Genomic DNA, 12,430 nt, shown 5'->3' with positions numbered 1-12,430 from the left:
AAAACCAAAAAGAGGAGAAGTCTCTGTAGATAAAATACTAAAAGTGTACTGGTGGCAGGATATAAATGGAATGCAAAGAAAAAAACAGCAACTAAGAAAACAAGGAACATACAATTTTATTTCAGGGTAAGAATTACTTCCATGTGTTGTCAAGATCTACCAAATCTACCTCCTACATGCAATAAATAACAAACTGTGGTTCCTGACAAGCAGTTCAAAAACCAAATTTAAATTAATATACAGTACTTAATAACCAAAGAGAAACAAGATTAGAAGTACTAAACTTTAACAGAAGACCAGCTCTACACTAGCTAACTTTGACTGCTTAAAAAGAATGCTGTCTCTGCCTAGTTGGTCCTTGAAGATTACCAATTAAAATGGGGATGAGGTAGGGTGAAGTGAAAAAGGATCAGGAAGGTTCCTAATCAATGAACTAGGCATGTTCTTGAGTGCTCTCATTCCAATTCTGTTTCTCTATATATAAAAGACATTACTCAGATACAAACGTGATAACAGATATAATGAAGAATCCAATTATTTTATCTTAAGATAATGAATCCTACCTTTCCGGGGTCATCCTTTGATCGAGGCACTTTAAGGAAACACTTGTTCAGTGACAGATTATGTCGTATGGAGTTCTGAAATTAAAGAAGAGAAGCCACAGGGTCATTGGAAATCCAAAAAACCAAATCCCATCTTTAAAAACAGAATCAGGGGATGCCTGGTTGGCTCAGTTGGTTAAGCGTCCAACTCTTGGTTTCAGCTCAGGTCATGATCTCATGCTTTCATGAGTTTGAGCCCTGCATTAGGCTCTGCGCTAGCAGCACAGAGGCTGCTTAGGATTCTCTGTCTCCCTCTTTGCCCCTCTCCCACTTGCATGGTCTCTCTCAGAATAAACTTAACAAAAAAAAAAGTAAAACAACAACAACAGAATCAGGAGTCTAAATATCTCTATGCATAGAATACAATTTCAAGTAGAATAAGCTTTTTAAATGAGCTTCAGATTTAAATCTTTCTGGGGGGTGCCTGGGTGGCTCAGTTGGTTAAGTGTCCATCTTCAGCTCAGATCATGATCAATGATTTGTGAGTTTGTGAGTTCAAGCCCTGCATCGGGCTCTGTGCTGACAGCTCAGAGCTTGGAGCCTGCTTCAGATTCTGGGTCTCCCTCTCTTTCTGCCCCTCCCCTGCTCATGCACATGTGCACACACACTCTCTCTCAAAAATAAACATTAAAAGAAAAAAATTGTTAACCTTTCCAATTTTCAAATTATCAATGCTGAAAAAAATTCCACTGTGCCATTACAAAATGAGTGTATAAATGCCAATTAGGTTCTTACTACAATGAGAAGATTACTACATGAGAAGACACTGGCTACAGAGGGCTAGCAAGAACACCTACATTCCTCAGTGCGGCAAGAAAGAATAACCATCTTGGATGACAGGAAAATGCACTTGAAGACCTGAAGAATCTGTGAAATAGGAAATCTTTTCATGAGTAAGTAGGACTGTGCCATAATTTTTATAGAAAATAACCAAAGGCCATTTCTTTTTAATGAAATGCTCCAAATCCATTCCATAAATTTTGTTCCACAACAGCCAGGTATTTGGTAGAGAGGGACTCCAACTGCATTTAGCCACTACTTAGAATTTTAGGAGGCATATTTTGGCATAATGTCTATTTTATTTTTTAACATAAAATTCAGAACTCTAACAATAATGCCTATATGAAAATTCCCCTCTCACAGGGTAATACTGGCATTAAAAAAGTTTTTAAAAGATGACCATAGAACATAAATTCAAGCCTATCTTATCGAAACATCAATTGAAAACTTATGAATGGGAGTTCCACCTCTGCTTGGGTAAGTAAAAATAAAACCCTATTTTTGAGCCACACTGGGGAGCTAAAGCTACAAGGCAGACCAACAAATTAAATTCCTGAGAAGGACAAGCCCAAAGAGAAAAGGGACAAGTTGTCTCACCTTTTGGCAGAGTATAGGAGAAAGAGGCAGCCACCATCCAAGCATGTAAGAAGCTAGCTAAAATTTGAAAGGCCAAGGGCTATTGTGTCAGTTTAGAGTACCAAGGGCCCCAAATATAAGGGAAGTTCCCACTCACTCTTCAAGCTCTTCTCCATGGGCCTTTACTATATGCTCACAAAAAAAGAATGGGGATAGGAAAGGAGAACAAAGAAAGTCTCCCTAGTGGCATAGGCAGGAAGTAATAGCTCTAAGTGGAAGACAAAGTCCTACCATGTTTGACAGATTTCACAAAGCCAAAGCCTTAACTGTGAGGTAAGAACAACAAAACTTCTCACAGGACTCTGGCAAAGATAGCTTTTGAGAGAACAGAAACAAAAACCCTTCTCAAGACACAAGCAAAGATCTACCGCTGGCTGGTAGAGGAAAGATAGAAGCAAAGACACTTTTATCCCTGGGACAACTGTCAGAAACTACCTTGGGTCCAGGACCCTACATCAAAAGCAACTACAGATACAGGCTAGAATGGCTGAAGGAAAGAAACAGTGAAGAAGCCCCACCTAAGTCCAAGGGCCTGAGTAAGACTGAGGCTGAATCAAGAAAACAGAAGGTCGCCTGGCTGGCTCAGTGGATAGAGCATATGACTTGATCTTAAGGCCAGCAGATTAAGCCCCACATTGGGCACAGGTATCACTGAGGAGAGGGAGAGGGACAGGGACAGGGACAGGGACAGGGAGAGGGAGAGGGAGAGGGAGAGGGAGAGGGAGAGGGACAGGGAGAGGGAGAGGGAGAGGGACAGGGAGAGGGAGAGGGACAGGGAGAGGGAGAGGGACAGGGAGAGGGAGAGGAGACGCGATGCGACGCAACAAGACAGCGGAAATGCACAGCCTCTACCACAAGCCTAGCAGTGAATAACACACACTAACGACATATTGACAGAGGAGGCACAGGAGCATGGAGAGAGACCCCCATTTGTAGCAAGGTAGGCAGAGACAACTAAAAGCTAAAGAGAAAGCAGGAAAACAGAAAATTCTACAGCACCCATGCCCCTCATTCCAAGCACAGGTAGTAAAACCCTACTGCTAGAGGAATGCAAAATCTATGGTATACTGAAGGTAAAGATACCAACAACAAAACCCAAATCCAACTCAACTATTGACAAATCGATTCAATTTCTCATACAAATGGCCTGAGGAAAAAAAAAAGAGTCTGTGCATCTACAAGTATAAATACCATTTATCTCAATCTCTACCACTCTTTTCTACACACATTATCTGGCACTCAAAAATTATACGACACATTAGAAATGCAAGGAAAAACAAACATATTGACATGAGATAAAATCATCAATACTCAACTGAAAGGTGTTAGAACTATCAGACAGGAAATTTAAAATAACTATGACTAATATGTTCAAGGACCAAGTAGAAAAAGTGGTAACGTGCATTCTACAGAGATATGGAACTTGTAAGAGTCAAATGTAAAGGGGTGCCTTGCTGGTTCAGCTGGTACAGCATGTGACTCTTGATCTCAGTGTCATGAGTTCAAGCCCCACAGTAGGTATGGAGCCTACTCAAAAAAATAAAATACACACACACGTGTGTCTGTGTATATATTTATTATATATTTATATATACGTGTGTGTGTGTGTATATATATATATATATATAATGTAAATGATATGAATAAAAAAACATGATCAAAAATAAAGAATTCCCAAGATGGGTTCATCAGTAGACTGGACACAATCAGAGAAAGGCTCAGATATCCTGAGGATACATCAACAGAAATGATCCAAATTGACTCACACATGTACATAAAACTTACACACACAAGATATTTCAAGAACTATAGAATAATATATATATTGTGAGTCCTAGAAGGAGAAAAAAAAAAAAGTATGGGGCAGAAGAAAAATGTGAAGAAGTAACAGCCAAGAATCCTCTGTAAGACATGTAGGACATCAAATCACAGATGTAAGAATTTCAGAGATCACCAAGAAGAAGAAATTAAAAATTCACACACATATATTCATTATAGATCAAAATGGTGAAAACCAAAATGAAGAGAATGTCTTGAAGGCAACAAGAGGAAAAAAATGATGTACAGAGCAATAAAAATAAAAATCGTAGCAGAACTCTCAAAAACTATGCAAGTTAGGGGCACCTGGCTGGATCAGTCGGTTAAGCTTCCAACTTTGGCACAGGTCATGATCTCAGTGTTTGTGAGTTTGAGCCCTGTGTTGGGCTCTGTGTTGACAGCTCAGAGCCTGAAGCCTGCTTCAGATTCTGTGTGTCCCTCTCTCTCTGTCCTTCCCCTGCTCATGCTCTCTCTCTCTCTCAAAAATAAAGAAACATTAAAAAAAAATCACAAAAAAAAAAAACTATGCAAGTTAGAAGACAACAGAATAACATCTTTAAATACTAAAAGAAAAACTATTCATATGCAGTGAAAATATCCCTCAAAAATGAGGGCAAAATAAAGACTTCCAGACAAGAAAAAGCTGTAAGAATCTATTTTGAATAGTGCCAGGGGGCTGGTAATATCATCAGGAAGTCTTCAGGCAGAAGTATGATAACAAATAGAAACTTAGATCTCAAAAAGAAAGAGTTTCAGAAACTGTAAAAATGAAGGTAAATTTAAAAAACCCTTTTTCTTATTGGGTGCCTGGGTGGCTCAGTAAGTTAGATGTCCCCTTCTTGGTTTTGCATCAGGTCATGATCTCATGGTTTGTGAGCTTGAGCCCCGCATCAGGCTCTGTGCTGACAGTGTGGAACCTGCTTGGGATTCTCTCTCTCCTTCTCTCTCTCTGCCCCTCCCCTGCTCATGCTCCCTCTCTCTCAAAATAAATAAACTTAAAAAAATAAATAAAAACACTTTTTCATATTTATAATACCTTTAAAATGTAACTGTCTAAAGAAAATGTAACAATTACATGGTTTATAACATGTGAAAGTAAAATGTACAATGAGAGCACAAAAGATGGGTCAAAAGAATTAGAAATATAAGGTTTATAAAGTTCTTACACTATACATAAAATGGTATACTTGAAGGTAGGCTGTGATAAGATAAAGATGTATGTGGTAATAGCTAGAGCAGCCACTAAAACAAAATTTAGGAAAAGGTATAATAAAATTATAGCAGAGATAAAATGGAATCATAAAAAATAGTCCAAATCTAAAAGAAGACAAGAAAAAAAGAACTAATCAGATAAACTGGCATTCACCTAACCACCTTAGAAGTTCAACATGGGGGGAAAAAAATCAAGATGGTCATGTTTTTTCTAAATGGCCAAAGAGGAAGAACACATCTCTACTTGAGGCTTCCTCCTCTACAGAAAGTTTAAATGTTGGAAATCATCAAGGCTCTGCTCTAAGTCCTTTTTTCATTTCTACATTTGCTGCCTACGAAAATATCATCTACAGTCACGGCTTCAATGACCATCTGTGACAATCTATCTAGACCTCAAAACTACACCTGTTTCCTGAGTTCCAAACATATATTTTTAACAATCTACTGGACATCTCCAGAAACACCTAAAACTCGGAATGTCTAAAATTAAACTCGATCTTTATCCCCAGTGTGATCTTCCAGTTTTCTCTTCTCAGGTTAAAAGCAGTTATTCACATAACAGCTCCAATCAGAAAGCTGTGAAACATCCTTAACTCTTCCTTCTTCCTCACCATCTAAAACAAATCTGTTACCAGATATTAAGTCTACCTTTGATCTACCTACTTTATTCCATCTCCACCATGCTCCTTCCTGAGGCAGTTATCTCTTCATAAGGTAAATTCAGTATTACTTAAAACTTTTCCATGACTTCCCACTGCACTTAGGATAAAATCCAAAATCCTTAACAAAGCTTCCAAAGGCCCTTCATGATCTGACCCCACCTCCCTACCTTGCTGTCCATACTCATCCTCTCCAATGTTCTTTCTCACTACTAGGCTTTCCATTTGTTGCTCCCCCTGCAAAGATGACTGTCCCTGGTATTACCCCATCCCCTTCACTTAAATGACTCTACTCAACTTTCAATTCATTCTTGACTTAAACATCAGTTCTTTTTTTTTTTTTTTTTAAGTAGGCTTCACACCCAGTGTGGGGCCCAATGCAGGGCTTGAACTCACGGCCCTGAGATCAAGAGTTGGACACTTAATCAACTGAGTCACCCAGGAGTCCCAACATTAGTTCTTTAGGGAAGTCCTTTCTGACTTTTCTTGACAGGTTAGCTCTCATTATAATAAACTTATCACCCTGGATTTCTCATCACACTTGTAATTATTTAATGTCTTCTTCCTATATACTGCATCCTATACCAAAATGTAAGTAGGCTCCATAAGGGTGGGAACCTTGTCTATCAACTCACAACCTAGAATATAATGCTTTTCATATGGTAATCCCAAATCTGTTGAAAACAATACCAAAAGCATATTGAGAAAGTAAAAATACCCAGAAAGATACCAAAGCCAAGACAAGAATATAGACACACACAATTAAGAAAAGAGATTACTGGGGGACCTGGTGGCTCAGTCAGTTTGATATCGCAGTTCATGAGTTCAAGCCCCACATCGGGCTCTGTGCTGGAGCCTGAAGCCTGCTTTGGATTTGAGGTCTCCCTCTCTCTCTGCCCCTCCCCCACTCATTCTCTCTCTCTCTCCCTCTCCCTCTCTCAAAAATAAATAAAACATTTTTTAAAATTAAAAAAAAAAGAGATTATTTCATACAACCTGGGCAGAACCTACCTCTAATAATCACAAGAAAAGAAGTTGGGAGAGTAGAGAGGTAGATATAATTTAAATGGTCTAAGTTAATGTGGAGAAAAATGGCCCAGGTTAAACAATTAACCAAGGCATATTGCTTGCGTTTGAAAATCCAAGCCCCAAGTGTGGTTTCTCAAAAGTACTGTCTACCTGCACTAGAATTAAGATGAATTTTAATGCAGATTCCTAGGCTCCATCCAAGATGACTAATTCAAAATCTCTGGAGTTGTGACCCAGGAATCTAAAATTTAAAAACATTTAAAAAAAAAAAATTTAAGTTTATTTATTTTGAAGGGCGAAGGGGGAGGGAGAGGAATCCTAAGCAGGCTGCTGTCAGCACAGAGCCCTACGTGGGGCTCCAAATGACAAACCATGAGATCATGAACTGAGCCCAAATCAAGAGTGGGACACTTAACCAACTGAGCCACCCAGGTGCCCCTAAATTTTAAAAACATTCAGGGCGCCTGGGTGGCTCAGTTCGTTAAGCGTCCGACTTTGCCTAAGGTCACATCTCACGTTTGCGAGTTCAAGCCCCTCATGGGGCTCTGCTGAGAGCTGGGAGGCTGGAGACTGCTTCAGATTCTGTGTCTCCCTCTCTCTCTGCCCCTCCCCTGCTTGCACTCTATCTGTCTCTCTCTCTCTCAAAAGTAAACATTAAAAAAAATTTTTTTAAACATTCTAAGTGATTTTTACTTTAAACTTGAGTTTAAATGGGAACCTCCAATTCAAATTAACTACCACATTCCTACCTGTATCTTTTTTTCCCCCACTGTGAGAACCTTGGTTCCCCCACAACATCAATATATGTACGCATTTTTTCTACCCTACCATGCACATAAAATAGTTTCAGAATTGTTCCCAACTTCCCAACTTCTTTTCTCGGGGTTACTGGAGGTAGAGACAGCCTCTAGTGAAAAACCACTAGACAAATCCATTAAGTAAAGGTCGTAATTTCTTCGCAATTCTTTTCAACCTTAGTATGTATCCCATGAAAACAACAGAATGCTCTTTAAGTTTTTTGAATTTTTTGTGTGATTATTTTATCCATTTGATATGATATACAGCTTATTTGTTTCTGCTTATATTCAGTTCCAAGGTTTCCTTTTTCCATCCTGTTTGATTATATGTAATATTTTTTAGATGTGTAAAACACTTACATGGCTTAGAACTAAATAAAAAGATATACTTGAAGTCTTATTCTTGTCTATATCCCTTCTACCTGAGTTCCATCCAACCTCCATGGTTAACTATGTTCACTACATTTCTAGTTTATTATTCCTAAGTTTCTTTTTGTAACAATAAGCAAATATGTATTTTTCTCCCCCCCCCACACACACACACATAAAAAGTAGCACAATATACCCCCACATATATATAACATTCTTTTGTATTTTTCTTTCTGTACCCTAAACTCCAGTAAGTTAATAGGCTAATTTTCTTTAGTAAAGTGAATAGCACAAAAATTTTAATTCCTTTTCCTCTAGTTCAGATTACATAATTATTCCATTATAGAAACCTAAAGAGTGTTTTTTAAATTCTTCTGGAATATTCAAAGTTATTTTTTTTTAATGTTTATTTATTTTTGAGAGAGAGAAAGAGACAGAGTATGGGGGGGCGGGGGGCAGAGAGAGAGGGAGACACAGAATCTGAAACAGGTTCCAGGCTCTGAGGTGTCAGCACAGAGCCCGACGCGGGGCTCAAACTCACAAACCGCGAGATCATGACCTGAGCCAAAGTTGGACACTTAATCCACTGAGCCACCCAGGTGTCCCAAAGAGTCATTTTTAATATTGTAATCTCCCTTCAATACTCTGGCATAGGTGAAAAGGAATTTTACTTAAATATTAAAATTTTATTTGAATTCTTTTAAATGACCATGGCAACATTTGTCCTCTGGGTGATAGAAGAAATAGTGAGCAGCACACTGTAGGAGTATGCAAAACAAATCTAAGGATAGCAAACTGTAAAATATGAAAAGAGAAATAGGACCTGAGAAAAGGAGAAGATAAACCAGTTTCCATTTGTCTCCATTTGCAATGTTTACTTACACTATTTCTGTGTTTACAAAAATAAAATTAGAAGCAATCATGGCAAGTTCTAAGCACCTAAAACTAGGTGGAAAAGACTTTTTTAAAAGAATAATCATGAGGGATGACTGGATGGCTCAGTCTGTTAAGCATCTGACTTGGGCTCAGGTTATGACCTCACGGTTCATGAGTTTGAGCCCCGCGTCAGGCTCTACGCTGGCAATGCAGAGCCTGCTTGAGATTCTCTCTCTCTCTCTCTCTCTCTCTCTCTCTCTCTCTCTCTCTCCCTCCCTGCTCATGTCTTCTCTCTCAAAATAAATAAATAACTTTAAAAAATAAAAAAATTAAAGAATAATCATGAGCTGGCAATCTCTGGAAGTATTAAAGGTCTGCCTAAAGCAAGAGACTAGAACAGATAATCTCTTTGGTTCTAAGAGCAACATCATCCTCCACCTTCCCATTTCTCCCGTTCCTCCTTCTTTCCTCGTTATATCTAAATTATATCTTCCAGTTGAAACTGTAACAGTTACCTTCAAACCAGTTTCAGAATATGACTTGGGCTGGCCAGCAGCATGGAATTCAGCAGACTGGATCTGGCACTCTCAGGTGGACTTACACTTTAGTTGAAGCTGAGGTCAGACAAGTAAATGCAGTATGTAACTGATCTCCATGTACTATTCACTACCAAATTTGGACCAAGCTCTTCAGCTTGGCACTCATATATTCATGGAATCTCTGCATTCTGGCTCCATCCCAATTCTTATTGGTCCCTCCCAAGAACCCCTGTAACCAACTGTTTCCTAAGAGTGTTTTTTATTTAAAAAAACAAACAAAAAAACCTAAATCTTACTCTTCTTCAAAACAGAGCTGAATTACACTTCCTCAATACTTTTCTACTGATTCACCCTTCCTGTATTCTCATAACACTTACTTAGTCTTTTTGCCACTCACTTTAGAACCTCATCACACTTCCTATAAGCTCTTCTAAATTTTCACAGCACTTATTAGTTTCACCCCTCATTTAACACTCTTTTGCTAAGTCACATATACAGTAGTTATTATTATGGCTTACACACAGTAGGTGTGCCCAATTAGTCAATTCATCGTAGCACAGCACTCTCTCTATTACAGAGCTGTTTACATACCATCATAATTCCTTGTTTATATATATCCCCCTTATCCATTAAAGATTATAAGCTTCCTTAAGTGCCCTGTGCTATGTTTCTTAGTACTGCCAAAGCCCAACATACTTCTCATAAGAGTATGTAAATAAATCCTTTTCAAATTTAATGAATCAAAGACTAAATTAGCTGAAAACAAGAGGATATGATCTAGAATAGTGATTGGAAATTTGTAGTCCATAAACTGAACTCACTCAACAGACTCATGTTTGGCCTGCACAGTATTTAAGAAAACGAGAACTAACAACATTTAGAAATTGGGAAACTGCACACAAAATCCAGATTTCTGGGAAAAAATTGTTAAGATCTGACATATGCCCTAAAAACCACAAGTGCCTGCTCCACATTAGACATGCACTCCTCAGGCATCTTTTTTGCTTTGCTCATTTATGTCACCTCTCTGGTCCCTGCAAGTATATAAGTTTACAACCAGTGATATAGACCCATGAATCTCTGGTGGGCTTTCTAAGCCACTTATTCAAATTTGGGGCATTTCTACTCCCTACCTACTGTGTTTTTCCAATGCTAAACAAGTTTATCAAAATCTGCTAGCCTTCCCTCATCCTCAATCTTGATAAAAGGACTCTACTGTATAGTAGTGCCTAGTAGTAAAGCCAGAAAACACAGCTTAGATAGATCACTATACTTGGTTAGAATGACTTTTTTCTTTTTGATTCATGGATCAAATTTTATTATGTATTTCCTCCACTGAAATATTCTGTAAGAATAGACTCTTATTCAAATTATACGATTTACAATCACTTCTCATATCGAGTCAGCCAGTTAAGAGACAGTTCATCCTGGCAAATTAAATTCAATAAACATTTATACATTGTTTGCAAAATTAGAGGCCCTGCACAATGGTTAAGGCATCAGATTTGGTATCTCCAAATCTACCAAGTCTGGTACCAAATATTGGCTCCTCTCTTCTATAGCTGAGAAACTCTATAAAGTTACTTCTTCTCTAAGCCTTAGTTGCCTTACTTTTCAAATTTGGACAGTAACGGTACTTATTTCCTAATACTATGGTGTGACTTAAAAAGACAAAGATGTAAGAAGGCACTTTGGCATGTAGTGCCTGACACACAGAAAATAATAAAAGAAGCTATCATTTAAGTACTTGAGTACAGAAATAAAAACTAATGAAACAAGATATTTAAACAAAATTCTCTAAATCTATGATACTGTCATTAACCAAGCATATGGAAACACAAGAGATTAGTTCTATAGGGAGGAGAGAGGTAACATATGAGCCAAAAGAACAAATAGGATAATGCCAACTAGAAAAAAAGGCAGAAGGGAGAAAGTCTAAGGACACGTAGGAGACAAACAAAAGCAAGAAAAAAAAAAATCACAGTTTTTATTTCCAGGGACAGCTAGTAGGTTGGAATAGGCAAAAAAAAAAAAAAAAGATACATGCGAAGGAACTTGAGACACTTGACTGTCTAGCATGGTACACAGGACAATGCATAAATCAGTAAATGCCTTTAATAAATCTAGTCAAACAAAAAAGACAAAAGTGTTGAGACAGGAAGGCTTAAGGAAAAAAAAGAGTAACTACCATCTAAAGCTCTATAAACTCCCTTTTTTCCACATGCACATACACACATACACAACATACGACTGGGTAATTCCCATATAGGAAAATAAACATAACGTGTGCAGGCACAAAAATAAGTTGAATTATTTGTTGCAGAATATAAATTAGGTAGGAAACCAATGTGATGGTCCATCAAAAAGCCCAGATGAGGAACCAGGGCTTCTTAAAGAACTGGTTAATTTTAGGGCTAAACAGGAATGATACAAGATGAGCCTGGAACATCTTGTGGTGCCAGGAAGTTAAGAAGTGCTAAACAAAATAATAGGGCCATGTCAAAAGGGCACAGGAGCCAACTTGCAAGACCCCTGATGGCCAAAGCTGCAACAATTTGAATAACAAATGACAGCACAAAGAATAAATGCCCATGAGTGGATACTATACAAATAAATGATTAAGTAAATAAAAGGGGAATAAAGAACAAATCTTCCATACAGAAGAGTCCCAATTAGGGGCGCCTGGGTGGCTCAGTTGGTTGGGCATCTGACTTTGGCTCGGGTCATGATTCTCACAGCTTGTTAGCTCGAGCCCTGCATCAGGCTCTGTGCTGACAGCTCGGAGCCTGGAGCCCGCTTCGGATTCGGTGTCTCCCTCTCTCTCCCTCTCTCTCTCTGCCCCTCCCCCCACTCACACTCTGTGTCTCTCTCTCAAAAAATAAATAAGCATTAAAAAAATTTTAAAAAGGAGAGCCTGGGTGGCTCAGTCAGTTAAACAGCCGACTTTGGCTCAGGTCATGATCTTGTGGTCCGTGAGTTCGAGCCCTGCATCGGGCTCTGTGCTGACAGCTTGGAGCCTAGAGCCTGCTTCAAATTCTGTGTCTCCCTCTCTCTCTGTCCCTTCCCCATTCACACTATCTCTGGTTTTCAAAAATGAATACATGTTAAAAATT

At 38.5% G+C, this 12,430-nt stretch overlaps 1 protein-coding gene and 1 long non-coding RNA gene across 6 annotated transcripts in view; one reads left to right on the top strand and one right to left on the bottom strand.

Annotated features, from left to right (window-relative positions):
• The window catches only part of FOXJ3 (forkhead box J3), a 151,124-nt gene that overhangs the window by 86,649 nt on the left and 52,045 nt on the right, over nt 1-12,430 (bottom strand). For all 4 annotated transcript variants that reach the window (XM_058717817.1, XM_058717818.1, XM_058717815.1 and 1 more), the window contains exon 4: nt 564-638. In XM_058717817.1, the coding sequence (XP_058573800.1) occupies nt 564-638 (75 nt within the window). The remainder of the gene's footprint in view (nt 1-563; nt 639-12,430) is intronic.
• Nucleotides 1-12,430, top strand: part of LOC131504907 (uncharacterized) — a 44,047-nt gene that overhangs the window by 10,131 nt on the left and 21,486 nt on the right. The gene's annotated exons all lie outside the window — the stretch shown is intronic.

Source organism: Neofelis nebulosa, chromosome 2, assembly GCF_028018385.1.
Source record: "Neofelis nebulosa isolate mNeoNeb1 chromosome 2, mNeoNeb1.pri, whole genome shotgun sequence".
NCBI lineage: Eukaryota > Metazoa > Chordata > Mammalia > Carnivora > Felidae > Neofelis > Neofelis nebulosa.
Note: the sequence above shows the minus strand (reverse complement) of the source record. Positions and strands in the feature narration are given on the sequence as shown.